At 39.8% G+C, this 18,263-nt stretch overlaps 1 protein-coding gene across 3 annotated transcripts in view; it reads right to left on the bottom strand.

Annotated features, from left to right (window-relative positions):
• Positions 1 to 18,263, bottom strand: part of arap1 (ArfGAP with RhoGAP domain, ankyrin repeat and PH domain 1) — a 67,250-nt gene that overhangs the window by 10,118 nt on the left and 38,869 nt on the right. For all 3 annotated transcript variants that reach the window (XM_006799940.3, XM_006799939.2, XM_035911600.2), the window contains 18 exons: positions 15,711 to 15,885; positions 14,358 to 14,492; positions 14,115 to 14,250; positions 13,850 to 13,952; positions 12,968 to 13,160; positions 12,812 to 12,857; positions 12,469 to 12,632; positions 10,117 to 10,329; positions 7,632 to 7,737; positions 7,383 to 7,530; positions 7,118 to 7,189; positions 6,160 to 6,243; positions 5,910 to 6,027; positions 5,131 to 5,244; positions 4,894 to 5,033; positions 4,718 to 4,800; positions 4,079 to 4,138; positions 89 to 152 (listed from right to left, as the gene is read on the bottom strand). In XM_006799940.3, the coding sequence (XP_006800003.2) occupies positions 89 to 152; positions 4,079 to 4,138; positions 4,718 to 4,800; positions 4,894 to 5,033; positions 5,131 to 5,244; positions 5,910 to 6,027; positions 6,160 to 6,243; positions 7,118 to 7,189; positions 7,383 to 7,530; positions 7,632 to 7,737; positions 10,117 to 10,329; positions 12,469 to 12,632; positions 12,812 to 12,857; positions 12,968 to 13,160; positions 13,850 to 13,952; positions 14,115 to 14,250; positions 14,358 to 14,492; positions 15,711 to 15,885 (2,154 nt within the window). The remainder of the gene's footprint in view (positions 1 to 88; positions 153 to 4,078; positions 4,139 to 4,717; positions 4,801 to 4,893; positions 5,034 to 5,130; positions 5,245 to 5,909; positions 6,028 to 6,159; positions 6,244 to 7,117; positions 7,190 to 7,382; positions 7,531 to 7,631; positions 7,738 to 10,116; positions 10,330 to 12,468; positions 12,633 to 12,811; positions 12,858 to 12,967; positions 13,161 to 13,849; positions 13,953 to 14,114; positions 14,251 to 14,357; positions 14,493 to 15,710; positions 15,886 to 18,263) is intronic.

Raw genomic sequence — 18,263 nt, 5'->3', positions numbered from 1 at the left:
AACAAAAGAAATAAAACAAATCATAACACATTTAAATGATTTATTACAAATTTTCAGCCTCTCAGCAGGCGTTCAGGGAGGGACATACCTGAATACTGAGAAACGTAGCATACCACTCCCTCATTTCTGACTGGGTCTCACAGCAGAGATACCTGCAAATAAATAGAGGCAGATAAGTGAAGCAGACAGTGCGATAAAAATCAAACTGTGGGCTGAGTGTGTGTGTGTGTGTGTGTGTGTGTGTGTGTGTGTGTGTGTGTGTGTGTGTGTGTGTGTGTGTGTGTGTGTGTGTGTGTGTGTGTGTGTGGTCTTGGGAGACAAGCAAACAGTGAGGCAGAGATGAATTCAAGGACCAGGGGAAATAACAAGAACAAAGGGAGGTAGTGAAAACTGTTAACTGAAATTGACATGTCCTCTCCTATGACACCTGACAGTGACGCCACAAGCGTAAACAGTGAGCACGACTACTAATTTAAACTTCCGCCCAAAACAAACACTGATTATAACCTTCAGCATCCAGCGTGTGTGCCTGTGTGTGCGCGCCTGTGTCCCTGAAAAGTGCAAATTCGTGCCTCTGTAGTGTCTGCATGCATGTACGTGCAAATTTCATGCCACTCAGGTTGCCGTCATAGCCCTCTGAGTCATCAGTCATGCTGCTGTGCTGAATAAACAGGCTGTATTTATACGATTATTACTGTTATGAGCACAAATTTAGACTCCAACAATTATTCGAGTGAAGTCCTCTGAGACACAGCAAAACACTGATACAAAGAGACTTTAAAAACAAAACAGCAATGCAGCATGCAACTGACACAAAATTAGGTGCAGTCATAGAATTTGACAGAATACCCACCACACACACATACACACCCACCTAGCTCCTCCCGCTCCCTAGTTCACTTCATAATGCCTAACAGAGCTCATTAGTGTTTGCTGGCATTCAAAAGGAGACAGCCTCTCTATTCCAATGCACATGCATGCAGCACAGTATCTCCTACATGTGGCTTTTTCGTTTTTGCTTGCAATTAACTGCCCGCCATTATCAGCTGCAGAAGACTGAAAGCTGCTCATCTATCATTATGGATTACCAAAAAGCCACAGAATATAATTTACATAATATTCCTAAAATTTATCAGCACCCCTATAAGCTTAAGCACGAGGAGTGCTGAGAAAATTGTTCTGCAAGAAAAAAAAGAAGGAAAAAATTAATGTGCTAAGAGTTTTGAGAACATTAAGGGACATTTAGTGCAGATATATTAAAAAAAAGATTGGGATGATACAGTCGGGCGCCTCCTCATCTAGTTCTTTTGATTATTTTTTTTCCACTTTCTTATCCCTCTCCACTCAAAGTTGTCTTTTAACTGCATTAAATTCAACATTTCTTACTCAGTATACAGTATCTCCCCTTCAGCATGACTCTTTGCCCCTCTGCCTTCCTTTCTGCATCTTCTTTGCTCCCTCTCATGTCTGCTTGTTGCTGCAAGGGACACGGCGATGGAGGCCGACCAAGAAATTATACTACCTACAGCATGACGGGAGCAGCTGTCCCATTACAACTACGAAGATGACTACAGATGCTAACAATGCATACCCAGTGTAACATGTACACACAGTCACACACACACACACACACACACACACACACACACACACACGGAGGGTGAATACCTGAACAGGCCTAGCTTAGAACAGAGCCCTGTTTATAGGTGTATTCATGTGTGTTCACCCCCTAGGTGGAGTCAACCTTTTAAATGCCTCCTTCTCGAGACTCTCATGCAGGGATCTGACCCGTTTTCTCAGCCTACGGAAAATCTAGCAGCTTTCTCCAAAGTTGGTTGTGTTTATATGCGTATCACCATGCTGCCATAAAGTTAAAAATAAATGAATAAATAAAATGACACACAGGAAGAGCAAAGGCTGAGCTCCTGCAAACACTATATTAGTGCTGCAATCTAATATAATGACAGACTTTAGTTATATTTCATGTATTGAAACAAATGTTTACAAATACAACTGTTTAAACTATAAATAAAAGCACAAATAGAGCAGGGCGATATGACCAAAAATATTTATCACGATATACATTTGAAAATTTGCGATAACGATATAACTGACGATATAATTGACACGAGACAAAATACTTCACAACTCCTCAACTTTATTAGTGCAAAAAAAAAACAAATCCAAAAACATCAATGTATTTTCACTTAAACAAGCAGCTGTTTTTTATGTGCATTAAGGTTATATAAAAATGTAACAGTGCAAATGCAAATTCCTTGCTGACAGTTTAACCAAAAGGCATTTCCAGTGGAAATTGGCCGACATATCCTCAGCATAACCATGTATAATATCCACAAAACTTAAAAAGAGGTTATACACACACAATACGGTAATATTATGTTGAAGCGCAGTACGTATCACTCCGTGAGGCTCCTGCCTACGATAGCCGTAATGCTCTGACAATCCATCAAGGGGTGCGGGTTCGTAGCTTAGCAAAGTCGTACTGAAACATTTGACAGATTTTCGAGCGCCGTGTACATAAAATAGTTTCGAGGTTAGTAAACAACCAGAATTCATACATAAGGCACACGGGATTATAAGGGGCCCTGTCGATTTTCAGAAAAATCAAAGGATTGATTTTAAGTGTGCCGTATTTTCCAAAAAACACGGTAATAACGACGGCCCGCTAGCATGCTCTACCAAAAATAGTGCTTTGTTGTGTATCTGACGGACGAAAGCTAAACCAGTTCCACACCACTGAAGTTGCAGCATTTTTACAAACCAATTCTGGTTCATCCGTTTCATTTAACGATCCACTCTCGCTCTTCTCATTCTGCGTCGCTGCCATGTGCGTATGTAAACAAAGGCACTACGCATGTGCGTTTTACCCATATTCTATCACAATATTTCATTTTCCTATCGTTGCCCAACACTACACCGGTATTAACGTGAACGGTATGATATAGCCCAGCCCTAAGCACAATGCAAATCTCATGAACTTGGATTTATTCACAATAGAACAATGAAACCTGAAATTGAAATTGACGCCAGCAACACGTCTCTAAAAATTTGAGCTGCCAACTTCTGTGAGAGAAATCTATTCCCATTCTCGTCTGATATCAGATATATATGTAGCTATTGAACCTCACGGCTGACTTACTCCACCTTACTAATGTTTTCTGCAGGCAGACCAGTTCAGCACCTGGACTCTTCGACAGCAAAGCCATGCTGTTGTAATAGATGCAGCATGCAGTTTAGTATCATCTTGCTGAAATATGCAAGGCATTCCCTGAAAGGCTTTCTGGATGGGAGCATGTGATAATCTAAAACCTCTGAACATCTTTCATCATTAATTGTGTCTTTCCAGATGTGCCAGCTGCCAGTTCTATGTATGTATGCAAGTATGTATTGTATGTATCTAGGTATTAATGCATGCAGGTACCATCAGACATGAGCACGGAGGTCCCTCTCCGCTTTAATCTAGAGACTGCAGTGTCCATGTTTTGCACAATGCCAATCATTCTGACAACAGAACAGTTTTCCACTTTGTCTCAGTCCATTCACATCTTCACGTGTGTCTGGTTCTTTGCACAATAGCGCTTTAACCTGCATTCGTGAACCGCACGATGAGCTGTGCTCACAGATCATGATTTCTGGAAGTCTTCCTGAGCCCAAGCAAGCAGCTTACAGGCATGAGTTTTGACCTTGTCCCTTACACACAGAGATTTCTGCAGATTTCCTAAATCTCCTGAAGTTATTATGGGCCATAGATTATGTAGATGATGGGATATTCACAGGATTTTCATTTTTAGATTGAGGAACATTTTTCTGAAATTGTTGCACAATTTGTAGACAGTTTTTTGCATAATGGAGAATCTCTGCCTAAGATGCTCTTTTTATACCCAATCGTGTTACTGACCTGTTGCAAATCAAGCCAATTAGCGGGAAAAAAGCTCCTGTGGCTGTTTGTTTTCGGTATTACTTACTTTTCCAGCCTATAAACCAACATTGCTGGTGACGTAATCAGAGCCTGAAAGTTGTGTATTTTAAAAAAAGAGAACACTGAATAAGTACTCACCACTGCTGTCTCTCGGGCTTCTCTTGTTTCTTGCTCTCATACAGAACTGTCAGTCCCCAACTAAAAATAAACAAAAAAATCACTTTAACAGCAATCCAGCTTCTTAAGGTTCACAGTGTCAGCCTGCCCCCTAGTGGTCACTCTGCTTACAAGGCCCAGATAAAGAAACTGTATCCAGAGTTCGTAAATTAATAATTCAAGTTTAGTCATTAATTATCCCTTTAAGCATGAGCCGAGCTGCAGAAGTTGCTCTGCGTAAACTTAAAGTTATGAAACAAGGAAGCTCAAGGGCATCAACCAGTTTGGTTCAAGCTAACAAAACTGAGGTAATTTGAGATCAAAAAGATGCATTTTGATCAGTAGGGGTAGCACTAGCTGCTCCCGCCAACAGCAATGTAGTGCAGAGATGTTACACTTGTATAAAGCTGGAGAATGAGTGGCCAGATATCTAATTATTCATGATCAGATAATCCCAGAAAATTGTTATTCCCAGTAAATACATTTTTTGTGCCGATAATTTGCATGGCCAGTCTTCCTCCTGGTGTGACAGCAGTTTCCATTTACAGCAGCCACCTGCTGCTTTGCCACTAAGCACTCATGAGAATAGCATGACACTGGTAATTCAGCACAGGTGCTCACCATGTGGGAGGACGGAGTTTCTTCTTTATACCAAGGTAAACCGTCAAGTTTTTCACTGGCCATTCACGTTCTGGACGGTTACTCTGACAGACAGTGGGGAAAAAAGGAAAAATTAGTTAACGAGTCTATGAAGGAGTTAACAAATAAAACGATAAAAGTATGTCTGTAGATCTTACTCTGACGTCCTTGTACATTCTGAGCGAGTTGTAATTGAGGATGAAATAACGCTCATGAAAACTGGTGAGGCCCAAACCCAAGATGCTTCGCTCCTCTCTGAATTTTATCATCCCGTGTTTGGATGCGTCCGGTTTACTGGCTGCAGGACAGAAGGCCAGATAACTGAAATTGATGCAAGCATGCCACAATGTGGCAGACCAAACAGTGCAGCAATGATTCTGTTGTTTTGTATTTACACAGGTAAAGAGTGATGGCCTCCATTGCAGCATGTTTCTTGATAAGCAGATGAGACTCTGTGCCGATGGAGTGAACGATGGGCAAGACTCGCTCCTGATAGTGCAGCGGGCGTTCTGAAAAACAGAGCAGGCAGAAAGAGAGCATTTGTGAAAACATGATGCAAACTTGGGTCATTCCTGGATAACAAAGAACTTTGCAAATCTGCATTCCTCAATAGGGTCAAAGTGTCAGACAAACATGCTGAGCGCTTGATGACATAACTGGTACAGCTTCATATTTTTGGATGCTATAAATACATATTTCCGTACATCTCACCTTACATCCTGGAAGAATTTTGTTTTGTAAATCTACATACCAATCTGTAGTAAAAGACAACGTCTGTAGAGGTAAATTCCTTCCTTCTCTTCCCATCAACAACACTATATTTCCTTCAATTTCTCATCATTACTGCTCCATTTCCTGTTTAATCTGCAGATTACTGCTACTGTCATTTTCATATTGTCACTTCCTTGTAGGGAACCAGACAGGTCACATACCAGATGCAAAACAAACTGCAGTTCGCAGCCACACTGTTGCAGGCAATTTTTTTTTTTTTTTTGCATTAGTCCTAGTAAACTGTCGCTTTCCAAAGCAAAATAGCCCTGTACCATATTAATGAAAAAACAGAATAATTAAGACATAGGGTTTACAAAAAACCCTACAAATTCTAAATCAGCATAAAAAAAAATGCTGTGTTTGGCATTTGTCCTGCCTCCCTTCATCTTTTTATCAGTCTTACCCATTTCTTCCTTGCAGCAGATCTCCCAACAGCTCCAGTAATCTTTGTCTTTAATTGGGATCTTACGCTGGTCCAGAATCTCCAGTGTGAGCTCTAATGCTGTCATAGAACCAGGAATCTGTGGGAAGAGTGGAAATATTTGCTTTCTATAAACACCAGCCTGTTCGTTACTGTGGAATTTGATGTGTGCCAGACGAAAGAACTGGGTTGTTAAATAAATAAATGTGTTATTTGGTGAATTCCAACCCACCTTCACATGTCTCTCTCCACTGGCCTTTTCCTCCAGGTACACAGTACAAATGAAGTCACCTCCTCGTTCAGAAGGAGGCTGACGCTTATGGCACACAAGCAAACAAATGATCAGACTGAAAAACAGCGATGATAAAAAAGCGTATACACAGATAACCAAATGCAGTGTTCAAACAAGTCTAAACACTTCACACAACACATTTCACTGAGATGAACTGAATAATAATAAAGGTTAATTACACAGGCAGGTGATAAACTAGAAATTAACATAATAAATTAAGTGTAAAGTTTGGTGGAGGGGAGATTATAGTGAGTGGTTGTTCTTCTAAGACTTGGGTTCGGCGCCTTAGTTTCAGTAATGAACCCTTAACACATTCAGGATGAATTACAAACTGCTTCACATCCAACATTAGCATCTGACCTCACAAATGTGATTCTGGTCAAAAATTCCCATAAACACTCTCCTGAATGTTGTGGAAAGCCTTCCTAGAAGTGTTGAAGCATCATATTAAACCCTATAGATTAAGATTGGGATGTCAATCAAGTTAGTGTGTGTGTGATGGCTTTTGGAAATATGATGTATTCCAGCGGGATAGAAAACTGATCCAGAAGAATTTCCTTCATTTGCTGATATGTTCTGATGATGGCTGTGGAAATGACTGTTTAATCTTTGGCCCGAAGAAATCCACAAAGTTTATTATAATTAACTAAAACTAAGCTAAAAACTGAAACTGCATGGGAAAAAATTCACACTTTTACCAAAGCTGGACTTCTGAAAAAAATTCTAAGTGACAAAATTTGAAAAACTAAACTAAACTAAAAATATAGAAGAAATATTCTTAGTTTTAGTTCTGAGTTTATATTGTAATATTTTCAATGATTTTCCTAAATCTTGCCTCTGAAATATGTCAGGTCACTGAACCATTCTTTGTTTAAAGTTTGTATTGTATGTTGCTCACATTTTGCAAATTCCGCATATCAAGGATAACTTTGATCACTTTTATCTGCTTGTTCAGCTGCTCCTCATCCACCTGCAAGAGAGCATAAGCAGAGTAATTCAACCACAAATAAAAATGTGTCAACATTTAAAATCACAGTGAAGCTTGATCTTTAAGATAAAAAGATAAGACAAACACTTAGACTTCTACACTCTGAAAAGTGTTTTTAAATCCCTGATGTGTTGGCATAGAAGCATTACCACCTTTGTTATCAGTGAGCACTGACCTCAAAGATGAGTTTGTAGTGCTCAATGAGGTCTTCAATGGCGCGGCCAGCAGCATAATCCTTCCCGTCAGTCTGGAACAGTGTGGGACCGAACACGATGGCCAGATTATGGTTGTTCATCTGGTTTTCATCCGAAAAGTGCTGCACGCTGAAACACAAGCGGTAAAAACCCCCACACAAGTCTGTGCACAAATACATACTCAGGGAGAGGTGATAAGATGGTATCAGTCACTGTGTATCAGTTCTCACCAGTAGAGATGCTTGATAAGGGCTTGTAGTGTTGCCTTGTTGACATGAGGCAGGTTGTTCAATAAGTGCTTGTACTGGGAGATTTTAGTACTTTCATCCTGAATGGCTGAGGAAGAGAGAAGATGAGGAGAAAAGTAAAATTATTAAATAAAATTATGAACACAGAGGATATTTATAGTACAGACGGCCAGGATCAAAGAAAGAGCTGGGAGTGTAAAAAAAAAAAAAGTACAGGACGAGAGCACAAAAGATCAAAACAGGGAGAAAGGCTGAAGAGAGGCCTGATGAAAAAGGACTGTAGACTTCTAAAACAAAGAGCATTTTTGTTTAAACTGGCATGTATATATTAAAAATGGCCAGCAGTGTGTAGGTCTTTGGTTCAAAACAATAACAAGATGATGGTACCAGACACACAGCTGCAGCATATCTTTAAACTCATTCTCTTTGCACTGTATGCTCAATTTAGCTTCAGTGTTAAAAACACTAGAATTACAATGACAAACATATCATTAAATCCCTGCAACACTAGCATTATATGCTCATTTTCAATTTGAAACCAGTACATTGTCAAAAGCTTATGTGACTGGGGCAAAAAGACTGGAAAAGTTGTGCTAAAAGCTTTTTTCGCTGTAAGACTACAAATAGTAAGAGACAGTTATGTACTGCACTTATTTCGAGATTCAGAGATTGTTGAAAAATCCATAAACAATGACGCCCAACATCAACACTAAACACCCAAATCCAAGATAAAATACAAAAGGGTTGTGGTCCTTTCTTGTAAAATAAATTAAAGTGCAGAGGGACTAAAAGCTACAGATGAGGACAGATGAGGACCCTCCTCATGAAAGTTTAAAACTTACACAAAAAAAATTAAAAGGTTTCTGTTAAACATAGCAAGAGATTTTTAAACACAGCTTTCCCAAACATCCTAGTTTTGTTTTGAATGTTTAGATTTTTTTTTTTTTTTTTTTACATTGCACACAGAAACTAAATTGTTTCACAAAAAACAAAAACTACCAGGGTCAAGGTTATTAATAGTTATTTGCAAATCCTTTTTACTGGAAAACAGCCTGCTGTCATTTGCTGTAGTTGTCAACAAGACCCACACTCGTCTCCCGAGCGAGACTCTCTAAAGCTTTACACAGGCTGGTAGTTGTTCATCAGGTGCGATGTATGTTTTGAGTCACTGTTGTGTTGGAAGACAAAGTGATGACTGAGATCCAGGTTTGCTGCCAACTGTTTGAGGTTTTATTTCAAAATCTTCACATATCCTTCACTCTTCCTTCCATTTTGACAAGATGCCCACTTCCAGACGTTATGAAGCATCCCCATAGCATAATAGTCCCACCACCATGCTTCACTGTGGGGACGGTGTTCTATGGGTTGACGCCTCTCCATTCTTTCTCCAAACATAAGTCCCTGTGGCTAAAGAGCCTTTGTTTCGTCTCATCTCATCTGACAAAAGGACACACTCCCATATGCATAATGTTTCTTCAGGTTGTCCTTAGCATACTTTAGTCTGTCTTCTGCAGAAGTGGACTTTTTCTTCGTCTGCAACCTCACGGTTCCTGCGCAGGATTCTAGTGACAGTCTTCTTTGAGAGTAGGAAATCCAAGTCGACTAAGTTATTCATGAGTGTCTTGACAGTTGTTCTGTGGTCTTTGGACACATCTCTCACAGGTTTTCTTTAATGAATCTTTGAAATCTTTCACTTCCTACCTCTGTCAGGCTTGTTGTGTGCTGTGTGTCACTTTCCTAATAATAGTTCTCACTCCAGTTCTTGACACTTGGAAACACTGTGATAACGATGTATATCCATCTCTGCTTTATGAGCAGCCATAACTCTTTTTCACAAGTCTAAACTGCTTTCTTGTGTTTTTGCCATGACGCTTTCTCAAGTGATTGCTCAAACAGTCTACAAGGGTACAAAGTTTAAGTTAAAGCACATTAATTCACAGCAATGGTTTGTACTAAGGCTCATAAGGCTCAGGGTCATAACATGAGCCTGTTAGTTACTGTTTTTCTCCAAAATAATTCTGTTATTGTGTGCAAACAGAAATTTGAAAATAGAATTGCTATGTTGAAATTTGCTGCCCTGTTTAAAAAAAAGCACAGTGACATTGATTTTCGGCTAATAATTTTGTAATGTATTCACATGCTAAATGCCACAAAATGCATGTCTGTAAAGGGACCATTACAGCTCATCTGCCATACAGATGACTTCTTAATCCAGGAAGGCCTTGCTTGTTTTGGCATGGCAATACTAAACCAGCTCAGGTTTTAGAACAGCATGGCTCCAAACTGGCCTGTCAGTGTGTCTCTCAGCAGATGCAGTATCATGATATCAAAACATCAGAAAAATAAATTTGCCCCTTTTAAGGAGAGCCACAGGTGTCTGATCTATACATGTTTACAGGATACTCAAAGCTCGTAAAAGAATAAGAAACATAGGAATCATGAAGAAACAAAATCGTATGACTCTTACTTGCAGTGTTGAGCCAGGAGGGGGAGTCCTGTGTTGTGAACACTCCCTCTTTCAACTCCCTGAAAAACCGTTTGAGTGTGTTAGAGACGTCGTCCACCTGATGCTCTCCTTCCCTTAGGCAAAGGCTGCGAGCATCGTGACGAAACCTCTCGCACAGAGCTGCCACACGAGAGTTCACACCGCTCTTGCGATAAATTCCCTCTGACACCATACCTAGAGATGGAACATTAACAAGCACACACAAAAACACACATGGTACAATGTTACAGAAACACAGACTTAAACAGGAAGAAACAGCTCTTTTACCACTGACAAAAGAAAACAAAAGTTCCTCAAACTTAATCATTATATTGCATCTTCCAACATTCAGAGCATTTAATGCATCAAGTGTTTCGCCTCAACACTGCAACGATTGGCCTCTGAGGGCTTGGAAACATTGAGCTGACTGACATCTGAAGGCAAAGCGAAAACAACAACGAGGGGAAAAAAGAAAGAAAAAAAAATCTCATGAGCAGAGCAGCTAGCGGTGAGGCCAGAAGGCCAATATGTCAAACGGTGTCAACCCACAAAGAGAGAAGTGTGATGCAGCTGCACTTCTCTACAATGAGTGCAGATAATTAAAACAATGGACCTCACACACCACACTGAGAGCAAGTTAGGCCCATGTCCACTCGAGTAAATAAGAGTCATGTTATTTCCTCTATTTTATCTTTGTCCACTTTGAACTGTTGTACATGTCAAGCTTTTCAAGCTGTGAACTACTGCAAGAGATGCAGCACAAGCAACTCTGCCAGTCTGGGGAAACCAATGTTTAAGCTCTACAGCTATATAAAAGATGAGGATAAAGATGGTTCTTCCGTGGATAGATCGAGTGGAATTTAACACAGTAAACTTAAGGTCCAACTATTGTAGCCACATGAGTTCAGAGAAAGATAGAAAAGGTTACAGTTCATGCTGAACCAGGAGCCTTGATTTTTGTTTGTGTGCTGAACTATGATGGTTAACTAAATTTTATGTTATGCAAATGTTATATTATCAATGCTTACCATGATATGAGGTATAACTTCTGTTTGGTTTGTTATGAGGTAATGTTGCATATATGTGTGAATTAGCGATGGGATTTCCGGCTCTTTTTAGAGATCCGGCTCTTTCGGCTCGGCTCACTAAAAAGAGCCGGCTCTTTTGGCTCCGAACCGGCTCTTCAGGTTGTTTTGTTGCTTTAATTATTTAATCATTAACAATAATATAAAATTATGCAGAAAAGGAATTACTAATGTAAAAAAAGTGGTTTTATTTATATATGTTTATATATGGCCCCCAGAGACAAAGCACGTACAAACTCCAAAACACATTTCTAGCGTTAACTGAACTTCCAAAACAGAGCTACCCAGATCACTTAAATTACACAATTGAAAGCATGTGTGTATTGTTTGTGTATTTATAGACAAGCACTCATATTTATTCAAATAATTTAAAAAAAAAAAAAAAGTTCATTTAACTGTTACTACCACACACCAAATCCGGTTGTTGATACTTCCTGGCTTGTGTAGCCACTAGGTAATAAAAGCTCAACACTGCACCCTAGCATCCTGGAGCACTTCTGTTGTCTTTTGTACGTGCTTCTTAGTTTTTACGTGTTTTGGAGTTTGTACATGCTTTGTCTCTAAGGGCCACCATAAATATACTTTATTTATTCACTCCACATAAAATGTAATAAATAAATCATATAATACAAAGAACAACTATTTACATTTTAAACTTTTAACTATTTAAATTTTCAGCTTTTTCCTTTTAAACAAATTTAACGTGAAACAACACAAAACACTGCAAACCACAACACAATTAAATATAAATGAAAATATTAAAACAAAAAGAAGATGCACATTCTCTGTCATATGGGCCTGCATGATTTCTGAATCCTTTATCATCTGCAACTGAAAATAGTGGATGATTACTATACCTTTCTAATGTGACGTTGTTGTCCCTCGCTCTCTTTCTCTCTGGCTCTGTTCCTGTGCTACTGCGAGTGTAACTAACGCCCCTCCCCCCTCTGCCCAGCGCAAAGTACAGGCCACGCGTGCGGAGTTTAGCGGAAAAAAGGGCGAGAGAGAGGGTGAGAGAAAGAAAAAAAAACAAACCTCACGGCTCCCAATAAGGAGCCGGCTCTCGTCGTTCACTTCAAAGACCCGGCTCTAAGAGCCATTTCGTTCACGAACGACCCATCACTAGTGTGAATGTTTTATAGTGCACTGTCAAAATGTAACACAATAAACAAAACTAAAGATGCATGAAGTACATAGTTACTTCACAAAAATGGTTTCTTATGTGTGTGTGTGTGTGTGTGTTTCTTACCACACTCTGTGATGTAGTTAATGCAGCTATCTACGATCACAGGTATGTCCGTCTCTGTGAGCTGCTGCTCGTGCAGCCTGTCTCCTCCACTCCCTGCAGCTGCCTGGATAGCTGCACACCAGCAAGAAAAATCCAGCTTTCTCTTTCCTTCTATGTACAGAGTTCTAAAAAAAAGAGAAGAAGAAACAAATAAAGCAGAGAAAGAAGAATTAATAGATGAGTATGTGAGGGAAAACTGTTTCACCATTAGGAATATCTATGAAAACTAAATAGGTTAGTCTTTAAAGGGGTTTCAAACTGTAAGAATAATTCGTCAATCAGCGCGCAAATGATCCGTTCTCACCTGCCTTTCCCCACCAGAACCATGACTTCATTGTCTTGCTGAATTGCTGTAAAACACAAATACAGGGTAAGAACTGTTTAATCACTTTAATCACATTTAATCACTGTCGCACAGCGATTAAATCCATGTTTGCATGTGTTTGCGTGTCTTACTCACATAGTTCGTTCAGTTTGCGGAGGTGGATCTCCTCCACCTGACTGCCCTCCAGGTAAACGTGAAGTACAGACCCCTCCAGAGCAAACCACCCAACTTTGGACCTTTGTAGGTTCAAGCCATCTTTGCACATCAGCTTCCCAATCCTCTCAAAATTCAATCTCAGCAAAGGTTCCGCAGAGACTGGAATAAAGGCCTACAAGCAAAGAGGACGTACAGCGTTTGTACTGAAGCTTCTTTAGGCTGCTCCCTTTTCAACAACGGGAAAGAGCTCCACATATTTTGATCTGGCAGATTTTTACGCCTAAGGATCTTCCTGACGCAATCCCCAAGGGATCTGTGCCTCCTCCTGGTCTCAAACCAGGGTTTGTACAAAATCATCCTTGCCCTTCTTTTTTATTATGAGTTACATTTTATTTTATTTCATTTAAATTCAAGCTTTTAAAAACGAATACTACAGTGTGGGCGGCAACAAATTCAGCCTCGATTCTGGTTACATTCTGTCCAGTTACTATCTCGGCCTTCTCCCCAAGAGCTGTGGAAAGAGACAATCCTCCACAAAACCGGTTGTGTCACAAGTTGTTCATGACCTTGTACATAACTCTGACACATCTGACTGGTCTCACAATAACTAATGAAATTTGAGTGCACACACTTTGCCCTTTCAGCCGTTGAGATAAAATGACTGTTGTTTCATTTCACACGATCACGTCAGTCGTAAAGAAAGTTGTGCTTTGATAAAATAAACAACAGTGAGCACTGTCCTGATCACTGACACCAAGCTTAATCTGCTAACACCACTTATAAGAGCTTTCTTATTTGACTAGAAATAAAGAAAAATCACAAATCTCTCCGTTAAGCTGAATATATGAATTTGATTGTTACCTTGGCGATAGACTTGACCCACTGGGATTTGACTTCTGAGTCATCGGTGCCAAACAAGTAGAGACGCTCAGACTCTGAATAAATTTCAAATGTATGGTTATACCTGGGGGTTGAAAAAAAAAAAAGGAGGTTAGAAGAGCAGACACTGGTAAATTTAAGAAAGAGAAGGAGACATACGATTCATCTCGCTTAACATTACAAGGTGTCATTGCATTTTTGCTGTAAATGTGCATTTACGACGAACAGTGTGTGGGTGTTTGCGTACCCATGTTTGTCATCGTTGTCGGCAGCCAAACACACGATCTCTGAAGCCTTGAGAGCTCCATTTGGGTTTGAGTTCTTGTCACTTTCGTAGTAGCTGAAAACGCCATCATTTAGCGTGCACCAGCGACGACTGAACTCTATATTGATAGACAAATAAATATTTGCCAAGCATAATAGTGACAATCACTTTAACTATTCTTTCTTCTTGTGGTAAGTGTTGCTGTTGTAGAGTGTTTGTGCTTACCCTCTTTGGCCTTGCGCTCTGTGACTGGCCGAGCCATGGATGCAGTTTTGAATAGGAAGCCATTGTGAGACACGGAAGGAGGTAGTGGGTAAGGTTCTGGGTCCATAGCATCCACCTCCTCTAACCGTGGTAGCTCTACAGAAAAACATTGTAAAGAATTTGATTGTATGAAAGTAAAGAAGTGTTTACGACACACTCTTACGGTCTCTTAAACTTTTAAACCCTGTTGAAATGGCCCCTCCCTCGTTTCTCAAGACTCTGCTTTGAGTTCTTACTTCATAGTTGAACTATATTTTGCTATGACTGTAGTCAGCCACTCTTAAAATGTCAGTGCCTTAAACCATCTGACGTCACCAAATATCAACCAATTTTTAAATTACCTCATTGCTAATACCAAGATTATTATAGTTAACTAAAAACTAACCTAAACCACATCTTAGTTCACTATAAAATAAAAAGTAGACTTTAGAAAAAAATGTCAACTAACAAATGATACAAAGTATTACAACTTGCCTGATGAGGCTTTGATGGGAGTGTTTATTGAGACTTTTGATGTTTACAAGACTGTGAGTCAATGACTTTTTAAAAGTTCTGTTAACTAGAATCAGGGGGCTCTTAAACAAAAGCTAAACATTTTCAAACAATGAAAACTAAACAGGAATAAGAAAATCCACAAGCAAAGTTTCAGTAAACTCAGCAGTCACACAGAGGGAAACAAACGAGCCGTGCCAGTTCTACAGCAGGACCAAGACAAACTGTATTCAGCATGCACACCAACAACATGCCTCTAAACTAGCCTGCCTGCAATCCAGACCTGTGACCCACTAAAAACATGTCACACATTTAGAAAATGAAAGACACAACAGCGGGCAATAAGGAGCACCTCCTATGTGAAGCAAGGCTGGGGAAACACTGTTCAACCGATTACAGGTTCAGTAAATTGCTGCATTCTGCTCTCACTCAGAGCTTAATAAGCATTCAAACTTCTTGGATTGCAGAATTGATATTAAGAGTCCACTCATTATTTGAAAGCATGGTTCAAGATCCTGTTGATTACTGAAGCAAAAACAATTTTAATGTCAGGAAAACACAATTTTTTTAATGACCTAACTGAGAAGATCAAAATTACAACGCCAACTGCTCTGTATAAGATCCTTTAACGTATCCCTCCAGTCCGTTCTCGTTTCCAGAATCTGCCTGCCTATAAAGCACGCTGTGTTTCGACAAGTGCTTTGTGAAAAAACATGTTATTTTTTTAAATCAATACTTCAACAAACTCTTTCATGAAAGCTCTACTCAGTCCATTAAAAACAAATGTGTGCTTGGGACCCTGAGGACGCACGCATACTGTACCTGTGTTCAGATTATGGTTCAATAACTCGGCCTGTAGGGGTTGCGAGTGTGCGGTGGCCAAGGAGAGGGGGGAGGGTTGACTTTCCAGTCCAGTTGAACAATTCACATCTGCACCGCAGAAAATCAGGCTCAGCGTCTCCAGTACATCGCTGCACTGCGCATTTATACAAAGAGCCTGGAGAAAAGGGGAGAGCAACAGACAAGGAGACACACGAGTAAACGCTCATGTACAAAAATAACAGACGGAAACAACCGTGTACCGTTTCTTGGCAACAACTTCTAGCTTTATAGTGCAAGTATTGAACTGAAATTCATTTTACCTCCAAATGCAGACAAATCATTTATTTGTTATAGACATATAAAAAAAAACTGCATTGCTCAGAAAGTAGGAGACCAAAAAGGTTGGATCAACATTAACTATGACTTAACACAGTGAGAGTTACACAACTGTAAAAAAGAAAAAAGAAAAAAATAACATGGACAACAATTAAAGCAAAGCAGGGAAGGAAATGAGGGTGTGAGATGAAATTAAGACAAGGAAGCAAGGAAATATGGAGAACAGGATGAGAGCGTTGACTTGAGAAGCATTTAGGTAATAAAGAAAAAGGAGTTGCTTTTGTTTTTTTAAGAAAGAAATCTACAATACAAGACTAATAAAAAAAACTAATAAAGGATTTTAAGACTGTGATCCTGCTGCAGCTGAAAAGGTTCGAATCATGTTGTTTGAAGATCTTTCAGTTTTCAGAATGAATTGAACTTCTGCACGCCAAACAAACTTGCGTTTGCCTGTCAGCGTATGCAGGCTTTAAAACCTGCACAGCCTTTTGCCCAAGAACCCTCATGCTTTACTGTCAACACTCCACTCCTTCTCCTTCCAGATAGATTTAAAAACCTTTAAAGTATACTCTGTGTTAGGGCTGGGCGATATGACCCAAAATTCATATCTCGATATTTTTTAGCTGGGTGGCGATATAAGATATATCTCTCGATATTTTTTTAAAGCCATAAGTTAAGAACAAAAAGAGAGTTCTTAGTCACACTGTGTCCCAGATGTCACACAGGCATTTTTATTTACATACAGCATAGATTTACATGAAGAAATTACTCTAAAATAAATTATGAGTTTGAAATCCTCTTTGTAACCATGTCTCTTAACAGGTGCCATTTATGGCCCTTATACACACACAATATGGTAATATTACGTTGAAGCACAGTACGTATCACTCCGCGAGGCTCCAGACTACGGTAGCCGTAATGCTCCGACAATCCATCAAGCGCTGCAGCTCCGTAGCTTACCAAAGTCGTACCAAAACATTTTTTGACAGATTGCTGAGCGCCGTGTACCACCTAAAATCGGTTCGCGGTCAGTAAGCACAACCAGAATTCATACATAAGGCGCGCTGTCAACTTTTGAGAAAATGAAAGGATTTTAGGCTGTGCAGCCCCTGTGGGCTGCATGTCGTTAGCATGGTTAGCTCGTTAGCGCGGTTAGCTCGCTAACACGTTGACGCCGTCCAGCCCCACAACTCGCTAACGGAGATTTGCCGTGTCCATCTTGTCGCTGCTTGCAGGTGAAGCTATGGGGGAGGAGGGGGAGTTGTGTTCAGTGAAGGAGAGGCGAGGCCGAGTAACGTGGCGTAGAGACGAAGTGGACGAAAGAGGCAAACTTGTGGCGCCACAAGTATAATTATAACGTAACATAGACTATATCGATATAAAGGATATTGTCACATCTTATATCTCGTATGAAAATATATCGATATTTTTTAAAAACTCAATATATCGCCCAGCCCTACTCTGTGTTTTTATTGAATAACAAACATTGCAGTGTCAAGAGCAATCTCCACTTATTTTATTTTGGGATTTACCGCAACTGTAGATTACTCTGGCTAAACTATATACAAAGTATTCTCAGGTGTCCTCGAGCCATTTTGGAATGATTAGATTATAAGTCCTAGCTTATGTATTTATCACTTTGTACTGTTTGTGCATGACTGCACAATTGTTTGCAGTTGTTTCCTCGTCACTGATATAACTTGAAGGAATCTTCAGTAATTTTATTACATCTTTGGATGTAATGGAAGCTGTGCAGCAAAAGGTTAAGCTGGAGACACAAAGGACTAGTGTCAAAAACCTGATCTGAATGGAAATCTAAAAACAAAAAAATTAATTTTTTTACAATATATATTTTTGTAAGCTGAGCATTCTTGAATCTCACAGAAAGGCTCAGACTTTCGGGAGCTTGTTTAGCTCAGTGGGTGAGAAGGTAACTATATGCCACATGGCTAAAGTGCAGCGGTCTGGGTTTGAGTCTGACCTGTGGCCCTGTGCTGTGTGTCCTCGCTTTCTCTCTCTCTCATCTGGTTTTTCTGTCTGTCTTCACTGCTGTACTGTCAAATAAAGACTAAATATGCCCAAAAACAAATCTTTAGAAAAAAAAAAATTGCCTGCTTTGCAATGTAGGCATACGTACCGCTATGGCAACCCTAAAATCTACATGCACCCTGATATAACACGTCTCACTTAACCCCCGACAACACCACCAAGGACAGA

The sequence above is a fragment of the Neolamprologus brichardi genome, chromosome 14, assembly GCF_056152115.1.
Source record: "Neolamprologus brichardi isolate AB-2024 chromosome 14, ASM5615211v1, whole genome shotgun sequence".
Taxonomy (NCBI): domain Eukaryota; kingdom Metazoa; phylum Chordata; class Actinopteri; order Cichliformes; family Cichlidae; genus Neolamprologus; species Neolamprologus brichardi.
The sequence above is the reverse complement of the archived record's forward strand: the minus strand, read 5'-3'. Positions and strand labels throughout refer to the sequence as shown.